Source organism: Schistocerca americana, chromosome 1, assembly GCF_021461395.2.
Source record: "Schistocerca americana isolate TAMUIC-IGC-003095 chromosome 1, iqSchAmer2.1, whole genome shotgun sequence".
Taxonomy (NCBI): domain Eukaryota; kingdom Metazoa; phylum Arthropoda; class Insecta; order Orthoptera; family Acrididae; genus Schistocerca; species Schistocerca americana.
Window position 1 is genome coordinate 852,747,813 of NC_060119.1, and position 24,220 is coordinate 852,772,032.

Genomic DNA, 24,220 nt, shown 5'->3' on the forward strand with positions numbered 1-24,220 from the left:
GCTTAAAAAACTAGAACACAAGAATCTGTTGCATGACAGAGACTTGACAGACATGTTGGTAGAGGGGTGTTAGGGAGCAAAAATGTCAAATGTAAGTACACAGATGGTATTTAGTTTCATTGCAATGGAGGAGAGAGAGAAGCAGTAAAATCTTATAGGAGGATCTATTTCAAGACAGGCTCTCTCCAGGCATTTCATAAACGCAGGTGTGATATGGCTTCACACTAGTAAAACAGGACTTGCCGTAGTGTACAAAGCATCAGTGTCCTCTCGAATTATAGCTTCTTGTTGTTGCACGTAAAATGATTATGTTTTTTCCAGACACGTGAGCCAATGGCGTGAAAGATATTATTTCACATCTCTGAAATGGTTGTAATACTGATGTGCATGACAGTTTATTTACAGACACTAATTTGAACGTAAGAGACGCTCTCGGGTCATGTAATTTGTCCATCAATCTGAAAGAAATTGCTTAACACAATGACTTTTCTTCAGAGTTTACATTCTCACTTTTTCTTTACTCCAACGGCAGTTTCGAAATAATGACATTCTGCGGCGATCAATAGTTTTCGCAGAAAAATAGTGGAAGATTCTTTCCCAGTTTTACACATGGTGGATGTGTGCAGCGGGTGTGTAGTCTGATGATTTGTATTTGCTAATGGTGCACTTCGTTGGGTGTCGCAAAATACTGAGATGCGAATTGTATCTTGCAGTCACATGTAAAGATAAAAAAAAATGGACTGCATCTATTTTCGTGCAAAAAGGACCTTTATTATTGTCGTGGTTGAGTTCTCCTTTTTGATAGATGCTCGTTTGTAAGAGATGTGTTGATGTTAAATAGAAGTGTTCTGTACGACAGAATGGGAGTCGCTTGCAGGGGGTGTGTGTGAGTGGCCGCACTAGGCAGCTGTGTCTGACCACGGCGCGGCCTGTGAGGTGGTGCTGTGCTGTAAACTTCCCCTTCTGTGTCGGCGAAGGACCATCGCCTCAAGGAGATCGCAAGCTCGTGCCACGCTCTGCAGGCTGTTCCCGCTGCAGCTGACGAAGACTGTGTTCCCAGATATGGTGGTGTCTGTGGTCCCTTCAGGCAGAGGGCGTCCTGTTTTCCAAATCGTTGTTGTTCCATGGAGATCCAGTATTTCAGAGAAAAACGTTTAAGAGATTGCATGAAGCGTCTTGTTCTTGTCCTCTGTCTACCTGTGACTGATTTCCGGTGACTGGAGGTAGTATATCAATGCCGCCAGAAGGATCTCATTGTGGATCACCAGCGGCAAGACAGAAAAAGCCTCTATTGCTACCTAAGGTTAGAAGAGGAAGGGAAGGAGGGGAGGATAATGGGTGGAATGGGGATGTAAGACTGCCTCCAAGTTGGTTAGTTCATGAACGCCCATCAAGGAGGACACAGCTGCAACTGCAGCCCCTGTGCAATCTTTTGGGGTCGGTTTTTGCGGTAGTTCTGTTGTTACGACGATTTATTCCCAATCCCCACTACATGTGTTGCATTATGACCTATTGACTACAAGTGCTGGTTTTTTTCACGAGAATTTCGATGTGTAATTAGAACAATGACTCATTTTCCACCAGCTGTGTTAGCGTGTATTGGCTACGATTACCTGGGCTGCAGGGTGATTGTCGAGCAGGGGTCTGTAGCGAACTCTGACGTCAAACAGCGATAGATACCGTCCTCAGCTGTTTGCTTATAGGTAATACACTTCTTAAACTCCTCTCTGTCCAACTCTAGCACCCAGCAGGATAACATCTGTTCTATGGCGTCATCAATTTTAGAGTTGTATTGCGATTTTAGGCAGTCCTTGTGTAGCACTACGCATGTAGTTGTGTAATTAGACACAATCTTTATGACTAATTACGTAATTATGACCGATCTTTACTTCAAAATAAACAATGTATACTAACCTAACCTTCCTCTCGTGCATCTGGGCGGTTTCCATGTGTTTGAAGGTGTACTTGGGCTTTCTTCCAGAACGACCAAGGTCCGAGTCCCGGAAAGGGCACCGTCATTTTTAATTTGACAACAGTTCCCGGTTGGAGGGGTGGGCTGGGGACGTCAGTACAGCCCTGGGACAAAGAAATTCCCGCCAAAATTGGAAATTCCCCCAAAATTCGAAGTTCCCGCCAATAGGGTAGGGAAGGAGGGGGAGGGGAGGGGAGGTGGAGGGGCTGGGACCCATGTGCAGGCTAAGAAAAACACACGACATCATCCAGATTTGGGGGTGGGCATGGATGGAGGAGGTGATTAATTAATCAATTTAATTAATTTGCATATCAATTTGATATGAAAAGTATCCCAGCGCCCCCAGTACCCTATTACTCATCGGACATGGGAGTGACACCATTTTGTCTTTTCTGTGTACTGTATCATAATTTGCATATCTGCATGTGGAGACTCCGACGGAAATAAATGTTGCTATATTGCATTTGTTATCGTCACATGGGCCCAGCACACAGCATAAGGGTATGAGATACCAGTCAGTGCAAAACCTATTACCTGTGGTTCGAGTAACATAATCTGAACATCAGCCATTGCATCTGTGATTTGTTAAAACTGGTGGCAGTGTCCTATCTGGAGGTTCCTGTGCCATCATTTTTCAACAAGTTGACGGAAGACCACATGTTGCACTTGGTCGATGCAGAGCTTGTTCGACTGTTACCGTGACCAGCACGTTCTCCAGATCCCTCGCCATTTGAAATCGTTCGGTCATGGGTTACCGGGAGATGGCACTCCACCACTTGCTAGCTATTACGAATATAAATTCTGGCATAAAGCTTAAACAGCATGAAACTATGTATCCATACCTGTCACCCGAGCTCAGATTTGTTACCCCTTTGGGTTAGAGCTACTGATGCTTTCAAAGGTGTCACCTCTGTGTGCCAGTTTTTGCGCCCAAATCACCTACAGATTTAATCAGGTATTCTTCCTACTGTATTGTAAACGCAGAATAACTAAAACTTAGTTACGTGTGTGTGTATGAGAATATGCGCAGTCGTATTTTATTATTATCTCCGTTTGCCAATGCCACAATGGTAAACACTTCAGTTACGGTTCGCGCGGCTACCCCGTCGGAGGTTCGAGTCCTCCCTCGGGCATGGGTGTGTGTGTTGTTCTTAGCCTAAGTTAGTTTAAGTTCGATTAAGTAGTGTGTAAGTCTAGGAACCGATGACCTTCGCAGTCTGGTCTCATAGGAACTTACCACAAATTTCCAAAATTTTGAACACTTCATTTGTGGTGACCAAAATCGTGCTATTATACTCATGTAAGGTTCAAATGGCTCTGAGCACTATGGGACTCAACTGCTGAGGTCATTAGTCCCCTAGAACTTAGAACTAGTTAAACCTAACTAACCTAAGGACATCACAAACATCCACGCCCGAGGCAGGATTCGAACCTGCGACCGTAGCGGCTCATGTAAGGAACCTCATGAAAGTTGAACTACAGTTGAAAGGAGGAAGTTCACGTTATGATCTTTGGCGATCGGTTATTAAAGGGGTGCGGAATAACTGACGATAAAGGTATATCCAGAAAAATTGTATAGTATGTTTTACATGGAGAACTATCTATGTAAAGAAGGTTTTGCAAGATGGGAGCCACAGTTTTGTTGAATGTTGCCCAAAAGCGAATGGGGAGCTGAACTTCTCAGTAATATTTCGTTTTAAAAAATACGTCCAACTAGCAATGTGCGTCGACTTGCTACTGTGGCTGAAATATGGTCGAGGGAAGGTTAGCAGGGAAGCAAGATTAGGGTTTGATGCCCACTCGACATAGAATTGTAGAGGATGGGGAAGCAGGTCCGCCGTCTCATTTTCTAAGAAACCACCTCTACATTCGCCTTGAGCGATTTAGGGAAACCACGTAGACCCGAAATCAAGATTCCCAGACCTCTGAATTGAAACGCAATGGTCCCAAAGGCAAGCCCAGTGCCCATTTACCTCCTATAAAAATGTAACAGCAATCAAAGCAATAGGTGCAGGCGAGAGGCCCTACCACTATCACATGTTTCTATTCTCTCACGCTAGTGTGTGGAATGCATCACGCTGCAAGCATAACAGCTTCCTTTTTATTGTGACGTAGTACAACAATGCTCAAAGAAGTGAATTACCTTTTTACTAAGTGATGAAATAAAGCCTTTATTTCAAAATAAAAGTATAACTTATGAAAGAAAATTATTGAATCAGAATAAGCTAAATTGATTTCATTTGCCACGAACTTTATGACCAGTGTTTTCTGAGATGCATGCAGCATTATTCTGATGGCTTACCATGAACGGGTAGACCAGTGACTGGGGTACATGATGCTCAACTTCTGCGCCATCTGGACAAATATTTTTGCGTGAGAAGTGGCCTGAAATGGAAAAAAAGTTGAAGGTGTTCTAACAATGAGAAAACTGAGAAATTTAAAGTACATTTTTTTAACAACTGTGTCAGTCTTTTACTTCCACGTATCGCCTCATGTGACAAAATTTGTGGATAGGAAACATTTTGAGGCTAGTTAATAGCTTATGGTAATCCTAGACTGATATTTTGCAGATCTTTCAGGATTGCAGTTAAGAAACTGAATCTGCTCTGTGGAAATCTTCCGACATTTTGCGTTGTTCTAAAAGTTTTTCAATGATTGGCCAAAGACTTTCCACTCTTCCTCTCGTAACTTTTTGGAAAGGATTGAAGTTTTGTCTTTTTAGATATTGTTCTTTACTTCAAAAGCGAACTTCCACACAGAATACACACCATTTGATCAGTATCCTGACATCCGATTGTAACGTGGAATTGAGTACTAGATGTCACGAGGCTCGGACCCGCCAGTATTAAAGGCGGCGGGGAGCCTTGCGTTGTCAGTAGAGAAGCAGTAACAGCGAATGCGTTGGTCATGAGGGTTTAGTGACTTCGGATGTGGACTAATCATTGGATTTCACGTGATTAACACACCCATCGCGACATTTCATTTTTCTAAAGATGGCCAAGTCGGCTGTTGGTGACGTGATCGTGAAATAGGAATGACCACATCTACGCCAGGACCAGGTAGAACTTACGTACCGACTGACAGGGACCGTTCAATATTGCGAGGGGGGGGGGGGCATAAAACTACACGAAATCAACAGAAAGAATCACTCGCGAGCTCCAAAATGCTACCAGCGGTCTAGCTGGGACCAATGTCTCTGCGTAGGGAGTTAAAAAGAATAGGATGCAACGGTCGAGCAGCTCCTCATTAGCTACACATTTCTGTAGCCAGTGCCTGGGGAAGCTTCGGATAATATCTCCAAGGTAGTGTTATAGGCCCTTTGCTGTTCCTTATCTACACTCCTGGAAATGGAAAAAAGAACACATTGACGCCGGTGAGTCAGACTCACCATACTTGCTCCGGACACTGCGAGAGGGCTTGGCCGTCGAATAGCGCTAGCTGCGCAGCATTTGTGCACCGCCGCCGTCAGTGTCAGCCAGTTTGCCGTGGCATACGGAGCTCCATCGCAGTCTTTAACACTGGTAGCATGCCGCGACAGCGTGGACGTGAACCGTATGTGCAGTTGACGGACTTTGAGCGAGGGCGTATAGTGGGCATGCGGGAGGCCGGGTGGACGTACCGCCGAATTGCTCAACACGTGGGGCGTGAGGTCTCCACAGTACATCGATGTTGTCGCCAGTGGTCGGCGGAAGGTGCACGTGCCCGTCGACCTGGGACCGGACCGCAGCGACGCACGGATGCACGCCAAGACCGTAGGATCCTACGCAGTGCCGTAGGGGACCGCACCGCCACTTCCCAGCAAATTAGGGACACTGTTGCTCCTGGGGTATCGGCGAGGACCATTCGCAACCGTCTCCATGAAGCTGGGCTACGGTCCCGCACACCGTTAGGCCGTCTTCCGCTCACGCCCCAACATCGTGCAGCCCGCCTCCAGTGGTGTCGCGACAGGCGTGAATGGAGGGACGAATGGAGACGTGTCGTCTTCAGCGATGAGAGTCGCTTCTGCCTTGGTGCCAATGATGGTCGTATGCGTGTTTGGCGCCGTGCAGGTGAGCGCCACAATCAGGACTGCATACGACCGAGGCACACGGGGCCAACACCCGGCATCATGGTGTGGGGAGCGATCTCCTACACTGGCCGTACACCACTGGTGATCATCGAGGGGACACTGAATAGTGCACGGTACATCCAAACCGTCATCGAACCCATCGTTCTACCATTCCTAGACCGGCAAGGGAACTTGCTGTTCCAACAGGACAATGCACGTCCGCATGTATCCCGTGCCATCCAACGTGCTCTAGAAGGTGTAAGTCAACTACCCTGGCCAGCAAGATCTCCGGATCTGTCCCCCATTGAGCATGTCTGGGACTGGATGAAGCGTCGTCTCACGCGGTCTGCACGTCCAGCACGAACGCTGGTCCAACTGAGGCGCCAGGTGGAAATGGCATGGCAAGCCGTTCCACAGGACTACATCCAGCATCTCTACGATCGTCTCCATGGGAGAATAGCAGCCTGTATTGCTGCGAAAGGTGGATATACACTGTACTTGTGCCGACATTGTGCATGCTCTGTTGCCTGTGTCTATGTGCCTGTGGTTCTGTCAGTGTGATCATGTGATGTATCTGACCCCAGGAATGTGTCAATAAAGTTTCCCCTTCCTGGGACAATGAATTCACGGTGTTCTTATTTCAATTTCCAGGAGTGTATATAAACGACGTAGAAGACAATTTGAGCAGCCGTCTTAGGTTGTTTTCAGATGACGCTGTCGTTTGTCGACTAGTTAAGTCATCAGAAGATCAAAACAAATCGCAAAACGATTTAGAAAAGATTTCTGTATGGTGCAAAAATAGGCAATTGACTCCAAATACCCCTCCCGCTGGAGGTTCGAGTCCTCCCTCAGGCACGGGTGTGTGTGTTGTTCTTAGCATAAGTTAGTTTAAGTAGTGTGTAAGTCTATGGAACGATGACCACAGCAGTTTGGTCCCTTAGGAATTCACACACATTTTTGACTCCAAATAACGAGAAGTGTGAGGTCATCCACATGAGTGCTGAAAGGAATCCGTTAAACCTCGGTTACAACGCAAATCAGTCAAATACAAAGGCCTTGAATTCAACTAAATACCTAGGAATTACAATTACGACCAAGTTAAATTGGAAGGAACACATAGAAAATACTGTGGCGAAGGCTGACCAAAGACTGCTGGTTCAAATGGCTCTGAGCACTATGGGACTCAACTGCTGAGGTCATTAGTCCCCTAGAACTTAGAACTAGTTAAACCTAACTAACCTAAGGACATCACAAACATCCATGCCCGAGGCAGGATTCGAACTGCGACCGTAGCAGCAGCGCGATTCCAGACTGAAGCGCCTAGGACCTCTCGGTCACAGCAGCCGGCTATGAATCAACGAATTTACACGGTAGAAGTAATACCGCCAAAGTGCACACTTGCGTGCTGGCCATGTGTTGTTTATTTTTATCGTCAAGTTAAAAACTCTGTTTCATCGTTTCAAAATTCCGTAGCGGTTCTGCGGTTCCAGACTGCAGCGCCTTTAACCGCACGGCCACTTCGGCCGGCTCCAAAGACTGCGTTTTATTGGCAGGGCACTTAGAAAATGTAACAGATCTACGAAAGAGACTGCCTACACAACACTTGTCCGTTCTCTTTTAGAATACTGCTGCGCGGCGTGGGATCCTTATCAGATAGGACTGACGGAGTACATCGAGAAAGTTCAAAGAAGGGCAGCACGTTTTGTATCATCATTAAAACAAAGGCATTTTTCGTTGCCCAGAATCTTCTCACGAAATTTCAACCACCAATTTTCACCTCCGAATGCGAAGTTATATCGTTGATACCGACCTACATAGGGAGAACCGATCATCATAATAAAGTAAGGGAAGTCAGAGCTCGCACGGAAAGATACAGGTATTCGTTTTTGCCGCGCGCTGTACTAGATTGGAATAATAGAGAATTATTGTGAAGGTGGTCCGATGAACCCTCCGCCAGGCACTTGAATGTGATTCGCAGAGAATCCATGTGATGACTTGAAACGAGTGATTCTGGTGATCAATCACGCTGTATCCTATGGCAGTTCGATGGAATGTTTTGGATTTGGAGTATGCCTGGAGGACATTACCTACCATCATGTTGTGTCAACAGTGAAGTATGGAGGAAGTGGTGTTATGGTATGGGGATGTTTTTCGTGGTTAGGGTGTGATTCTGCTCAAGAAAACGCTAAATGTGGAAGGATGCGAACTCATTTCACAGCATTGTGCGCTGCATATAGTAGAGTAAGAGTTCGAAGACGAAGACTGTTCATATCAACATGACAATGGACCATATAATAAATCAGCGTCACTGAGACAATGGTTAGTGGATAGTAACATTCTTGAAATGTACTGTCCAGCCCAGAGTCCGGACCTGAACCCAATGGAACACATATGGGTTGAGTTAGAACATCGACTTCAATTCACACCCGAGCATTCACCATCACTGCGTTCTCCGATTTCGGCTCTTGAGGATAAATGGACTCCCATTTCTGCACAGACATTCAGAAACCTCTCTCAAAGAGTTTTCAGCCGTCAAAAAGGCGGAGGATTAACACACCTCATACAACGTTCAGTAATAGGTGTACAGATTCTTGTGACCAGATAGTGTATTCACTCATTAGTTAGAGGCGACGAAATGAAACACTTACCAATGTTTTGGAAACGTTTCCGAAGAATGTGAAATAGAACTGAGGACCTTAAGTAAATACAAAGGCAACTGATATTTAATCATTGCTCTGTATGTCATTCTGTAGGTAAAAGGTGAAGGGTGAGAAAGTATTCCATGAAGGCCCTAAAAGTAGGAGCTGGCTCCGAGCTCGGCTGCGCCAAGAGGAGACGTTCACAACAAACAGAACCCGTTCCGAGTGAGAATTATGTAATGTGGCTGGTGCGGATACATTTATTGGGCGCGCGCTATCTGGCCTTCGCAGTCGCCACACCTGCCTGCTAGTGCAGCCGCCGCACGCACCATGGACAGGCTCGTGCTCTGCGTCCCCAACTTCTCGGAGGGTCGCGACGCTAAGGTAAGCACGCCCTGTCTACCCCACAACGAGACCTTCAGCAACAGTGATGCAGGAGGGTCTCAGCGTGCAGTAAATGGAGTCCTGCCGGCGCAGTTTGGTAGTCTGACAGGTCTATTTTTCCAAAGTACGTCGACCCAAAAAGATTCTGAGGCCTTTTTTATAGCTCTTCACAGCCCCCAAAATCTTTTCACGTTCATGGGATGCTGTGCCAGTCTATTACGCTTAAACGTCTGGTTTATATCCAAGAAAGAAGAAATGTGTAATGACGGTTGTCACCTGAAAATGGCTTAGGAAGCCGAAAGCCGGTTTGTGACCAAATAAATATAATTTTACAGAACATTAGAAAGTGTTTTGCTATTTAATATTATTATCATGTTCAATCAAGCACCGACAGAAAGTTCAGTTAATGTTATAAAGTGTGCTAAGGAAGTGCAGTTAACCGTCATGTAGAGGAGATTATGAAAACAGAAGCTAACGGCCACACAACCTATTTAGTTCAGCGGTAAATGTTTATATCGGAATGTTACTTCAAAATACGTAACGGTAATCTTTGTATCTTCTGCACAAATAATATCTGTATAAATAGCGCATCATTTTTATCTGCATTGCAACATTCAGTTGTCACTTGAAGATGGCCGAAGAAGCCGCCAGCCGGTTCGTAGCCAAAGTTTTCAGAATGATGGGAAGTGTCCTCTTATTTAATATTCTGTAAACTACTGAAGCCTGTTCCATACATCGCAGCTCTGAGGGTAGGCTGGCGCAATGTTTTATCTGCCGAAGTTCGTACATTTTTATTTAATTCTTTATTGTAACTTAATGGCTGGACCTATGTGAAAGTCAGTCATACACAAAAAATTAATAAAATTAACAAAAAAGCAAAAAAAGCTCCACATAAGTTGGGAAAATCTTACCCTCACTTAAAGAGAAGGAATAGAATCAAATTGATGGAGAAGATCTTTAACCCTTTCGATTAAAAAACCAAATCCTTTTAATATTTATTGCAAAGACGAAGGCACTAAACCTGAAGTTGCCCCAGAATCTCGACTCCAAAATGTAGTGGCCATTGGGATAAACAAAGACCGACAAACAATAAGCCGAGACGAACGTGGACAGTGGGGTAGACTGCGCAACATCAGTCAGTTATGGACACAAAAGAAAGTTGATTGAACTGCCAGATCCAGTGACATCGTAAACATTGCCTTAGTTGACGCCAATGAAATAACATAATGACATGAAATTTTCTTCTATACTAAAAGAAGTTGTTCATACTAAGGTTATATAAATATTTGCTATTTCGACTGAAGTGTAAGGAAATATCTGTTATTTCGACTTTCATACTTCACTTTCATTTACCGTTATGACATATCTTAACGAAATACTTTAAAGATAGCGCCCTTATATTTCTGTCACATTCGTTTCAGTCTGAGCCACTGTATTCGGGCTTTCACGTCTGTCATTTCATGAACATGAAATCCGATATAATCTCTGCCACGGTACTATGTACTTAGACACAAAACCTACTGATAAAAAAGAAATGATGTTAATATTTTGTGGCCTAGAACATATACCTCACTTTTTTTCGCTTGTGTGGCTATTTTCTTTTTCTTTTCTTTTTGATGCTTAGCTACCATAGCAGTCAAGTTAATCCGGTACATCCCGCGTCTTTTTTTTTCACTGTAAACAAACACTCATGATATGCTGTTACAAGATAAAAAATTCAAAATCAATTAAATTTAAGAAATAACTATTTTAGTAAGCATTTCACTATTTGTCTGAGACCAGGGTGTTTCCCAGCAATCGTTTGTTGGACTGAAAAGGTGTATCCATTGTGGAGAATTCTGTGTCTCTGCGTCGAAGAAATGTGTGAATATCAATTTTCTTGACGGGCCAAAATTTGAAACTGAACCCATGCTCCTTCAAGCGCCACACTACGAGACTCGTAGCCACAAACTTCCCTGAGGCTCTGCGAGCGCTGTAGAACCTTACGTCTCGCGACGCATACACTCCTGGAAATGGAAAAAAGAACACATTGACACCGGTGTGTCAGACCCACCATACTTGCTCCGGACACTGCGAGAGGGCTGTACAAGCAATGATCACACGCACGGCACAGCGGACACACCAGGAACCGCGGTGTTGGCCGTCGAATGGCGCTAGCTGCGCAGCATTTGTGCACCGCCGCCGTCAGTGTCAGCCAGTTTGCCGTGGCATACGGAGCTCCATCGCAGTCTTTAACACTGGTAGTATGCCGCGACAGCGTGGACGTGAACCGTATGTGCAGTTGACGGACTTTGAGCGAGGGCGTATAGTGGGCATGCGGGAGGCCGGGTGGACGTACCGCAGAATTGCTCAACACGTGGGGCGTGAGGTCTCCACAGTACATCGATGTTGTCGCCAGTGGTCGGCGGAAGGTGCACGTGCCCGTCGACCTGGGACCGGACCGCAGCGACGCACGGATGCACGCCAAGACCGTAGGATCCTACGCAGTGCCGTAGGGGACCGCACCGCCACTTCCCAGCAAATTAGGGACAATGTTGCTCCGGGGGTATGGACGAGGACCATTCGCAACCGTCTCCATGAAGCTGGGCTACGGTCCCGCACACCGTTAGGCCGTCTTCCGCTCACGCCCCAACATCGTGCAGCCCGCCTCCAGTGGTGTCGCGACAGGCGTGAATGGAGGGACGAATGGAGACGTGTCGTCTTCAGCGATGAGAGTCGCTTCTGCCTTGGTGCCAATGATGGTCGTATGCGTGTTTGGCGCCGTGCAGGTGAGCGCCACAATCAGGACTGCATACGACCGAGGCACACAGGGCCAACACCCGGCATCATGGTGTGGGGAGCGATCTCCTACACTGGCCGTACACCGCTGGTGATCGTCGAGGGGACACTGAATAGTGCACGGTACATCCGAACCGTCATCGAACCCATCGTTCTACCATTCCTAGACCGGCAAGGGAACTTGCTGTTCCAACAGGACAATGCACGTCCGCATGTATCCCGTGCCACCCAACGTGCTCTAGAAGGTGTAAGTCAACTACCCTGGCCAGCAAGATCTCCGGATCTGTCCCCCATTGAGCATGTTTGGGACTGGATGAAGCGTCGTCTCACGCGGTCTGCACGTCCAGCACGAACGCAGGTCCAACTGAGGCGCCAGGTGGAAATGGCATGGCAAGCCGTTCCACAGGACTACATCCAGCATCTCTACGATCGTCTCCATGGGAGAATAGCAGCCTGCATTGCTGCGAAAGGTGGATATACACTGTACTAGTGCCGACATTGTGCATGCTCTGTTGCCTGTGTCTATGTGCCTGTGGTTCTGTCAGTGTGATCATGTGATGTATCTGACCCCAGGAATGTGTCAATAAAGTTTCCCCTTCCTGGGACAATGAATTCACGGTGTTCTTATTTCAATTTCCAGGAGTGTATTTGGTTAACAGAAACTAAAAATTTAGCGAACAAAGTGCTATTTCACAACAGCAAGAATACGTGTATCTGTTCTACTGTGAAATACACCCACTGCAGTGAGATTTTATAGCTGAACAGTGGCGAGCGGTTCCAGGCGCTACAGTCTGGAACCGCGCGACTGCTACGGTCGCAAAATGGTTCAAATGGCTCTGAGCACTATGGGACTCAACTGCTGAGGTCATTAGTCCCCTATAACTTAGAACTAGTTAAACGTAACTAACCTAAGGACATCACAAACATCCATGCCCGAGGCAGGACTCGAACCTGCGACCGGAGCGGTCTTGCGGTTCCAGACTGCAGCGCCTTTAACCGCACGGCCACTTCGGCCGGCGCTACGGTCGCAGGTTCGAATCCTGCCTCGGGCATGGATTTGTGTGATGTCCTTAGGTTAGTTAGGTTTAAGTAGTTCTAACTTCTAGGGGACTGATGACCTCAGATGTTAAGTCCCATAGTGCTCAGAGCCATTTGAACCATTTGAGCTGAACAGTGTCAGAGAATTTACACAGATGGCAATTAAAATAGCAACACCATGATGGCGGATGCAATGAACATCGAATTGACTTGCAGTGTACCACACGCTTGGATAGCGAGATAATTAACATTGGAGCGTCACAGCACGACGTAGGTAGGAGTAATGCTATTTACATTCAGTGTGTAAGGAAAGATTAGACACAAGGGTTTCTCATTCCCAAATCACATTTTAATGTTGTTTGTTTGTGTAGATACCGCGTTATGCCTCGTGAAAGAAGGAGAATCTTCAAGAGTTATGCCTCGGAATTCGACAGCGGCAGGATCTTGGTTTGTCGAGGCAGTGGCCCTGCGATATTGCTGATCGTATTGGTCGTGATCCCAAGAGTGTCATGCGAATATGAAATCGATGGATTAAGGATAGCCGTAAAGGACGTCATGCATAATCTCAAGTGCCAATTGACAAGTGCTCGAGTGGACAGATCGTTAGCACGGGCATGAAGCACCGTACAGCCACGTCTCGTCCGTTGAGTCGGCAAATGGGCTCGTTTTCAGCGAAACAGGTATCCATACAGACACTACAACCACGTCTGGAGCACGACGAACTGCCTGAACGGTGACCGCAGCCAGTGCTAATGGTGTGTCCAAGTCGACACTGGAAACGATAGTGGCACCACGTCGTCTTTTTAGACGAGTCCTGTATCTGCTTACAGCATCACATTGGACGTATCCTAGTGTGGAGGATAGTAAGAGAAAGAATATTACACGACTGCTTCCGATAACGTCATATGGACCGCGCACTTGATGGCATGGGGCGCCACTGAGTACTTGCCTCAGTTTCGGATAGCCGGTGATTTGGACAGGAGACTTTACACTTCTGACATGTTAAGGACATTGCCTGCGTCCTATCTTTGAGGTCTCTGTGATGTTATCTTTCAACAAGATAGCGCAAGACCATTCAGTGGATTATCATTGTTGGCCTGGCAAGCACGTTCGCCAGATTTCCCACCCACTGAAAACATCTGGACATGGCTCAGTGAAAGACTGTAGCGTCACCACGCGCTAGCTCAAACGACTGATGACCTCTGACATGGAGCTGAATCTGCGTGGAGTGGCGTGCCCGTATCTGTCATTCAAGATCTTTTCGACTCGATGCGTAGCCATTATTGCTGCAAGAGTTGGCAGCTCTGGGTACTCAGTTTCTCACCCTCTAAACACTCATATCACCTACAAATTTGATCAACAATTATTCCCACTATACTTTAAAAGCACAATAAACAAACTATGTTGTCTGATATCCACCTGCTGTTGTAATTTTACTGTGTAGCAGTGTATGTCACGATATCGGATGAGACCGAGAGCGTAGCGCAGCAGTTAGTACACTGGACTCGCATTCGGGAGGACTACTGTTCAAACTGGCTTCCGGCCATCCTGATTTAGGTTTTTCGTGTTTTTCCTAAATCTCTTAAGCAAAATACCAGGATGGTTCCGTTCAAATAGCGCGACTGCTGTCCTTCTCCTCTTTCCTTAATCCGAGCTTGTGCTCCATCTCTAATGATCTCGCTGTCGACGGGAAGATGAAAATTAATGTCCTCCTCCTCCTCGATTTTGGCTGACTCCTATGTTAGTTGGAGTACCTTTAAGAAGTACAGTCTCCAGACAGATGCTTGCCTGTCTGCTTATGTACGGAGATGGTGCGAGGTTGGGGGCTGGGTGGCATATAACCAGAACGCTTTGTCAACCTGCTGTCCGTATATACAAAGGGTACCAGGAAAGTTTTGCAGTACAGCTTTATTTATTTAATTTTTTCGATGTAATTTCCGCCACATTTAATGCACCTCTCCATCCTTCGAAACCAATCCCTAAAGCAGTTCTCTCAAGTTTCTATAGGGAGTAAGGAACATCCGTTGTCCCAAGCCCCCAGGAGGTCCTCATCACTTGAAAACTATACTCCTTTCAGCTTCATTTTGACAAGCGTGCACCGTATAAAGTCACGAGGAGTAAGGTCTGGACTGTAAGGAGGGTGTTCAAGAAGTTTCAGTCCCGTACCCCGCAAATATTCGGTGCACCCTTGGCGCGGTGAACTGGAGCGTTGTCGTGCTGGAGAGACCTAGTTTCCATTCCTGACTTCGGTAGCAGTTTCTACAAAAATTGGATGACTTTGGGCAGGCACTGCTCAGTGTACCACTTAGCTGTGACTGTCTTCTGTGAGTCCTAAACAACACGATTCACAGCTCCACTCGATTTGAAAAAAAAAAGCAGCTAACATTTTCTTCTTTGCTGATCGGGATTTTCTGACAGCTACGGTTGTGTCGTCGTCTTCAAAGACTCACATCTTGTTTTGAGTCTTTGCCGGCACATCCTAATAGTGCAGACAAGTCTCATCACCTGTCACGAAGTTATTGACTTATTGAGATTGTCCCTTAGAAAACTTTTTTAACATCTCCCGGCACCAAGTGACACGCCGTATCGTCTGCTCTCCCGTCAGTCTATGCAGCACCTAGAGACAATAAAGTTTCTTTACTTGCAAATGGTCATGCTGTATCTAACGACTTGCTGGTGCATTTATCCCTAAGATATCCTCTATCTGCTTATAGGTCACTCGCCTGTCTTCGTCTAGCATTTTCCTCTCAGCGTCAATGTTTTCCTCCTTAACTGATGATCATGTTCTTCCCGTCCTCTCGCCGTCCTCCAGAGCAAAATTTCCTCTTTAGAATTCTCTGTACCACCTGAAAATCGTTGTACGATGTGCACACACATCATCGAGTGCAAGAGCCATTTCTTCAAAGCACTGGTCTATGTTTAAACCCCGCGCGAAGTTGTACCGCAAAACTTCGTGACCACGATGTCAGCAGGCACTTCGAACTAACCCTGTCAATGAACGAATGCGCCCACAGATTTGGCACAGCGGCTACAATGCAAGTATGAAGTATTGTCATGACATAGCAGCATTCAGCCTCCTGCGACTTATTGTTGCGTCGTATTGCAAAACTTTCGTAATACCGTTTGTAAGCTGATGAACGAAAACATAGTGACCTCTTCCTACAGCGAGACCGAATGTCGCCTGGTAACGCTGCGCGCACGTGAAACAGTAAGGAAAATATATACACAGAGCAGAGGCGAATGAGGAATCATACCAGCGACGACACGCGGCACAAATTCACGACATAAGCGACTTTGATAAACGGCAGATTCTTATTATCTGACGCCTGGGATCGAACATCTCTGAAATCGCAAAAGTGTTCGTCTCCTCGCGTGTTGCTATCTTGAGCATTTGTGGAAACTCGAAAGTAATTGAAGAACGATGAAATCACAAGCAGGCAACAAGGTATTGGACGTCCAGGTCTCATCGCAGATCATGGAGGTCGGACGCTCGCCCACTCTTTAAAGCAGAATAGGTGGCGATATTTGTTAGATCTGACGACAGAGTATCGTGTTTATGAGCACACCATTCAGCGCATCATTAAATACCGGCCTTCGCAGCAGACGAAAGCTGCGTATTCCCATGTTGAACCAATGACATTATCAGTTACGATTACAGTGGGCACGGGATCATCGGGATTGGACCGTAATCTACACAAACGTGCCGCCTGTTGAGAAGAATCGCGTCTGTTGTTGTACCATATAAATGGTCGTGTCCGGATACGCTGTCATGCAGGCAAACGGCTGCTTGAAACATAAACCGCCCCTTGGACTGTGCTGTCAGAGAAATTCACCTGGGCTTAGGTGGGACCTGTCGTAGTAATAGAAAGTATCAGGGTAGCTGTAAACTTCGTGAGTATCGCTGAAAAACACCTTCATCCCTTCTTGCGTGATGTCTTTCCCGAAGGTGACGGCATCTTCCAGCAGATTAACTGCCGACGTCACAAGGCCATAATCGCACTGAAGTGGTTTTCAGAGCATGAAACTGAACTCACGTTCATGTCTTGGCCACCAGGTTCGCCAGATTTAAAACCGATGGAAAATCACTCGCCCTAATTTATGGGAACTGCGAGACAAGTGCATAGACATCTCGTGCCACTTACCTTTGGAAACCTACAAAGGACTCTTCAAATCCATGCCACGCAGAATCGTTGCTGTTGTGCGTTCTAAATGTGGATTAACACACTATTAAGCAGGCAGTCAAAAACATCCTCAGTGATGGTTCAAATGGCTCTGAGCACTATGGGACTTAACATCTGAGGGCATCGGTCCCCTAGAACTTAGAACTACTTAAACCTAACTAACCTAAGGACATCACACACAACCATGCCCGAAGCAGGATTCGAACCTGCGACCGTAGCGATCGCGCGGTTACAGACTGAAGCGCCTAGAACCGCTCGGCCACACCGGCCGGCCATCCTCAGTGAGTGTGAATAGCAGCAGTATTTGTGAATGGCAGCCAGATTCAGGCTAAGATAAGAAAAGTACGACATCGAAGTATCAACTATTGAAATCGTGTTCAGGCACGGTTGTCAGGTACATATTCAAATGCATCAGGCTGGAGTCAGTTTCATGTTTCATTCTCCCTTTTACTCAGCACACTTAATCCATTGGTAAGATAGGTCTGGGAGTGGATGATGATTGTAAACAATTTCCTTTAACTTCTCTCAATTCTGAAGTGCATACTGAATTCATTCTGGTAGTTAGGGGAGCAGTGAAAAATGGCCCTTACAGCTTCCGCTCGCCTTGGCCTGCCTTTCAGTGGAGGAGGCGGCGACGCCGGCCACCTGAGCCAGTTGGCAAATGTGGATGCACAGGTTTCTCCAAATGACAGACCATCCACGAAAATGGCGTGTCCCATGCGAGAACATCACAGTATTGTGCAGTAGCCACGGGGCACCTCATACGCGAGTCTTTCGTCTATGGCCGATGGGCAGCTGACGCCTTGAGTGTAAACGTTGAGAAGACGAAGTTACAGTAAGTTTTCGGGGGGACGCCTTTTTATAGGTCGGAACTCAGAATCTTTGGCAAAGGCAATGTGCCATAGGCCGGCAATCGCAAATTACTGGAAAGAATAGTTTCGATAGGCTGACACACAGAATCTTCCAAAAAATCGACGCCGAGCCTTCCAAAACGTAACTGTTACGAAGTTTCGGATTGGTGAAATAACCCGCCTGCAACCTCATCACGCCTCGTCTAGCGCAAATGATAGAAGTGTCGCAGCAACAATGTACAAAATTCGTACATGATGATAGGTGTGTTGGTCCGGATTGATCAATCAGGTACTGTGTGGTGACCTTTCGGCCATTATTTTGCTCTTTGGGGTTCTACTTCTCTGTACTAACTAACTTTGCGATGCAATCATCACAACACTTCAATTTCGCGATTAGCAGTCAGTTAACACGATTTATTCTGCGTTCAGTCTATTTTATGACATCTTTTTCAGTGATTTCCCTCTGATGATCCACAATTATCACATTTTCAGATGTGCATATGCACTCATTCTCGCGTGATGAGTATTTGATCCTTGGTTGTTCTGAGCAATCACTGAAGTCATAACAATAAATGTACGTGATCTTGTTTCATTACAGTAGCTGGTAGTCCCCATCACTACTTAGTAAATATTAAAGTTTAATCGGGGCTCAAAACTACAACCTACGTGTTAGAGCCAACTCTTCCCTTGCAGTTCCGCGGGCACAATTCCTTTACATACACCTGGATCGTAGTGGGGGAACTGCACCTTGAGAGGCAAAATTCATTGCATGCCAGTGGGAAATCAGACTGTCTAGAGCCTTGTAATTTGATGGCTTTCGATTTATTTTGATGGGTACTTATATACTCCCTTTGAACCCAATAAGTGAACTTACTGAGCCAAGTGCGGTGGCAGAGACCACTGGTGTCAGAGTCAGCAGCAGTGCTGGGGCTGTACCAAACGTTCCTGCTGTGGAGTTGATCTCACAGTTCCTTTACATACACTTGGACCGTAGTGGGGGAATTGCATCTTGAGAGAGTTCCGTACAGACTTAATTGTGTATATAAGTAGTTCGTCTATAGGATTTGACGACAGTTTGCGAGTATCAAAATACTGAATGCATTGACTTAGAAGCTTAAATTTTTACACTGCTGTTAGTATTAAATTTCAAATTGACACCTCTATCCGTTCCTGAGAAAAAGGGGTCTAACAGACGGACAAACAGACAACGAATGGCACAAAAATATTTTTTATGTGATATTATTACAAATTAACAATTTTCGGATTTTGTCTTTTACTCGTACTGCGAAATCCTGCTTCTAGTCAAATTTTGTGATTCTGTATCAACTGGAAGTACCCTACAGGGTCTGATGACTGAGTTTCCGAGTATGAAAATATGTGCCATCAATGGTCGTATCTTTTGATTGCATTCCATTAGAGGATTAGATGTTTTCTACATCTTCACAGGTACTTCTAAAGGTGCGTGGCGGAGAGTATCCTCTACCACCGCTAGTAAATTCCTTTCCTGTTCCACTCGCAGATAGAGCGAGGGTAAAACAATTGTCTATATGCCTGTGTATGAGCCATAATTTTTCGTATCTCATCTTCGTGGTCCTTATGCACAATGCACGTTGGTGGCAGTAGAATCGCTTGGCAGTCAGCTTCAAATGCCAGTTGTCTAAATTTTCTCAATAGTGTTTCTCGAAAAGAACGTTCCCATTTGAGTTCCCTAAGTATCTCCGTAACACTTACGTGTTGTTCGAACCTATCGGTAACAAATCTAGCAGCCCGCCTCTGAATTGCTCCGATATCTTCCTTCAATTCGACCTGGTGCGGATCCCAAACACTCGAGCAGTACTCAAAAATACGTCGCGCCAGTGTCCTATATGCGGTCTCCTTTACAGGTGAACCACTCTTTCCTAAAATACTCCCAATAAGCCGAAGTCGGCCCTTCGCCTTCCCTACCACAGTTCTCGTTTCATTTCTTATCGCTTTGCGACGTTACGCCCAAATATTTAAACGACTTGACTAGGTCAAGCAGGACACTAGTACTACTGTATCCGAACATTACAGGTTTGTTCTTCCTGCTCATCCTCATTAACTTACGTTTGCTACATTGAGAGCTAGCTGTCATTCATCACACCAACTGGAAATTTTATCTAAGTCGTCTTGTATCTTCCTCAGTCACTCAACTTCGACAGCTTACTGTGCAGCACAGCATCATCAGTAAACATCCGCAATTAATTTCTCATCCTGTCAGCCAAATAACTTATGTACGTACATAGAGAACAACAGCGGTCCTATCACACCTCCCTGGGGCACTGCTGACGATATCTGCGTTTCTGACGAAAACTCGCCGTCGAGGGCAACATGCTGGGTTCTGTTACTTAAGAAGTCTTTTAGCCACTCACATATCTGTGAACTTATTCCATATGCTCGTACCTTCGTTAACTGCCTGCAATGGGGCGCTGCGTCAAATACTTTCCGGAAATGTAGAAATATGGAATCTCCCTGTTGCCCTTGATCCATTCACTGCATATCACGTGACAAAAGGGCAAGCTAAGTTCGGCACGATCGATGCTTTCTGAAGCCATGCTGATTCATGAACATAAGCTTCTGAGGCTGAAGAAAGTTTAATATATTCGAACTGAGAATATGTTCAAGAATTCTGCAGCAAACCGAAGTCTGGCCTGTAATTTTGCGGGTCCGTTCTTTTACTCTTCTAATATACCGAAGTCACTTGCGTTTTTTTGCAGTCGCTTTGGACTATGTGCTGGGCGAGAGATTCACGATAAAATGCAGTCTAGGTAAGGGGCCAATGCCGTAGAGTACTCTTTGCAAAACCGAACTGGGATTCTATCCGGACTTGGAGATTTAACTTCTTTCAAATCTTTCAGTTGTTTCTCTACGCCAGGGATGCTTATTACTGTGTCGTCTATAGGGGAGTCTGCCCGACAGTCAAATGACGGTATGTTTGTACGATTCTCCTGTGTGAACGATTTCTTGAATGTGAAATTTTAAACTTCCTTCAACCGCCACACCAGTCTGGTCAACAAAGGACTGAACGGAAGCCTTAGCCCCGCTTAGCGATCTTGTATAGGAGACCGCCAAGGGCCGTAGACTTTAGTATTTGACATAAATTTCAGCTTGTTATCTCCACCCGATCCTGAAAAAAATGAGTTTTAACACACGGACCACAAAATGAACACACAGGGTTTCCGTTTTCTCCGATTGATGTACGGAACCCTAAAAATCATAAAAAATGTATGCGAGCAACGTCGAATAATTACAGATCTGCCACTAGGAGAGTCAACACACTGCAATAGTTACAATGCCGAAACAGCAAAAATGTTTAAAATAAGGAATATGCTACAGCTATTGATTTTTTCTTTTGCTTGCTATCTGGATCTATCCTCAGAAAAAAATTATCAATTGTAACAGTACAGTAGGTACGTGATAATTACTCCTCCTCCTTGCTCTTCACAGAGCTTCACATGGAATAGCTGATACCCGGCAACAACTGAACAGATACGCTTTGAGAAATGTCACGGGATTCATCACATCGCACTTAAACAACGTTCTGTTACTGTATACACAGTGCCTCTAAACATCAACGGACTCGTCAGTGTATGACTCCAGGAAACAATAAGCTGCTCGTACGCATCTCATTTCTCACTTAGTGTTTTATAAATAAGTAAGATGGTATTTACTATTTATGATATTACACGGATGATCTACTATCGTACTCTGCAAACCAGTCTGATGTACACGGTAAAGCGTACTTCCCAACGTACTAGGTATTAAGATTTCTTCCCGCTCTATTTGCGAATGGACCGCGGTGAGAATGACTACTGAAATGCCTTGTGCATGCTGTAAATAATCTAATCCTGTCCTTGCACTGCAATAGATAAGAGTATGTAGTAATGTCCTTATTCAATGTTGCTTCTTGGCACTTTGTAAATAGGCTTTTACGGAATTGTTAACGCCTATCTTCACCCGCCACCAGTTCAAGTTTTTCAGAAATTCCGTGATACTCTCCTATGTGTCCAAGATGCATGTGCTCATTCGTGCTACTATGCTTCGTATCATCCGTTAGTCCAATTTTCTACGGGTCCGACGTACTTGAGCAATGTTCTATGATGGATCGCGAGAGTGTTTTGTAAGCAATGTCCCTTCCACAGTTATTGAAGTTTCCCAGTATGCTAGCAATGAACAGCAGTTTGCCCCCTGCTATATCTACTCTCGACCGCAAGTGATCACTCCATTTTAAATTCCCATGAATTTTTACACCTGACTTGGTAGATATCACAGCTAGCTATCTCAGGTTATTTACATGAATCAGGATTGTGTGTATACCAGTCACATAGTTGGAGTATCGATAAATGTAAGAAGACCTGTAAATCATAAAACTGGGAAAACAAAGGCGTTTTTCGTTGCGGATGAATCTTCTCACGAAATATTAATCATCAACTTTCTCCTCCGAATGCGATAATATTTTATTGACGCCGGTCTGAGTAGGGAGAAACCATCATTACAACAAAATAAGGGAAACCAGAGGTCGCACCGAAAGATATACATGTTCGTTTTTTCCGCACGCTGTACGAGATTGGAATAATAGAGGATTATTGTGAAGATGGTTCGATGAACCCTCTGCCAGGAACTTAAATGTAATTTGCAGATTATCTGTGTAGATGAGGATGTAGATGTAGAAAGCTTGGTGAAAGAACTGGCAGTTGACTGTCAACATAAGCAAACGTAATGTATTGCGGACAAATTGGGAACGGTATTTAACGAACGTCGGCTGGACCTACACCTGGAGTTATGGTCTGGGGTGCGATTTCGTATGACAGCAGGAGCGCTTTCGTGGTTATCTTATGCACCCTGACTAAATTTGTGCGTCAGTCTGGTGATTCGACCTGTTGTGCTCCCATTCATGAATAACATTGCAGGGGATGTTTTTCAACAGGATAACACTCGCCCACATACTACTGTTGCAACCCAACATCCTGTACAGTTTCGATGTATTGCCTTGGACTGCCCGACCACCAGATTCGTCTTCAATCGAGCACATATTCGGACGACAACTCCGGCGTCACCCACAAACAGCATTAACTGTTGTTTTATTGACCAGACAAGTTCAACAGACATGGAAGTCCGACCAACAAACTGACATCAGGCACCTGTACAACACAACAAATTCATATCTGCATGCTTGCATTCTTCAACTTTCTGGTGGATACACCCGTGATTAATGTACTAGCGTTTCACATTTGCAATGGCTTATTTCGCAGTTACAGTAACTGTGATTTTGCAATGTTTATCACTTAAATATTTTACCTAGACAAATGTATTCCCGAAATCTCATTACTCCAGATTAATTATTTTTTGGTGTATAAAGGTATCGACCGGGAGCTATTTTAAAGTGGAGTGACCACGTAAGACTAGTTGTGGAATGGCTGCTACCAGACAGACGTGAGATTCATGGAAAGAACTCGCTTTCGAAACTGTCGTCCGATCGACGCTGGACAAGTGTTTGTCAGTTTGCGATCTTTCTTACGTTGAATTAACTGGCGAGACATAGAAGATTCAAATTAGAAGTGCGTAGTTCATCATTTGATCGTTCAGTCATCGCGACAGCGTCACAAAAATGTTAACGGAAAGTGACCCTAGAAACAAATTGTGTGTAGACATAATAAAAACAGAAATATGCACTAGTTGAAAGCTGTAACTGGTAATAATAAATATAATTTTTAATGAGAACTGTTTTATCGTGCTCACCCTCAACCCTCAGCTCTGCAGATCCTTTCGCCATGCCAGTGTTCGGTAATTTTGTGTACTTAATCTGGCAACCGTAGGGGCCACTGATACTGCTATACAAGAGACCCTCCGTCATATATCGTAAGGATGCACGTAGACTACGGACGTAGACGTACATTTGACGATAAACTACTGCGTTAGTCAAACAAACAAAATCAAATCTACCAGTACATATTTCCGGCAAACTAAGTTATAATTCTTAGGTTCACACTAACTCCTTTTGTCTCTTCCTTATCGCCCAAATTAATCGTCCATTAATATTTCACAAAGTTAACTGTGACTAAACGCCTGTCCTCTTATTAGCACTGCGGTCATAAAAGTAACCGAGAAAATTCGCGACGTAAAACAAAATCTTCGTCATTATTCCTTGTATAGATCAAACAATGGCTAAAATGTCGGCGTTCAAGAAAATTTTAGAAAGATCGTTAAATCTGAGACGAAAATGTCTGGAGCCTGTTTGTAGCAGCTGGAGATGGGAAACTGCAAAACATGTAGAACCAGTGGCGTGCTGTCTGCGCTCCAGCGGTTTGCCT

General features: G+C 45.1%; 2 protein-coding genes across 2 annotated transcripts in view; one reads left to right on the top strand and one right to left on the bottom strand.

Moving 5' to 3' along the window:
- LOC124613416 (argininosuccinate lyase) overlaps positions 1-4,352 on the bottom strand; it is a 132,491-nt gene extending 128,139 nt beyond the window's left edge. The window contains exon 1 of the mRNA XM_047142122.1: positions 4,275-4,352. Within this exon, the coding sequence (XP_046998078.1) occupies positions 4,275-4,277 (3 nt within the window). The 5' untranslated portion in view covers positions 4,278-4,352. The remainder of the gene's footprint in view (positions 1-4,274) is intronic.
- Positions 4,353-8,937: 4,585 nt separating this feature from the next.
- LOC124613427 (formimidoyltransferase-cyclodeaminase-like) overlaps positions 8,938-24,220 on the top strand; it is a 116,127-nt gene continuing 100,844 nt past the window's right edge. Inside the window, exon 1 of the mRNA XM_047142133.1 lies at positions 8,938-9,043. Coding sequence (XP_046998089.1) covers positions 8,990-9,043 — 54 coding nt within the window. The 5' untranslated portion in view covers positions 8,938-8,989. The remainder of the gene's footprint in view (positions 9,044-24,220) is intronic.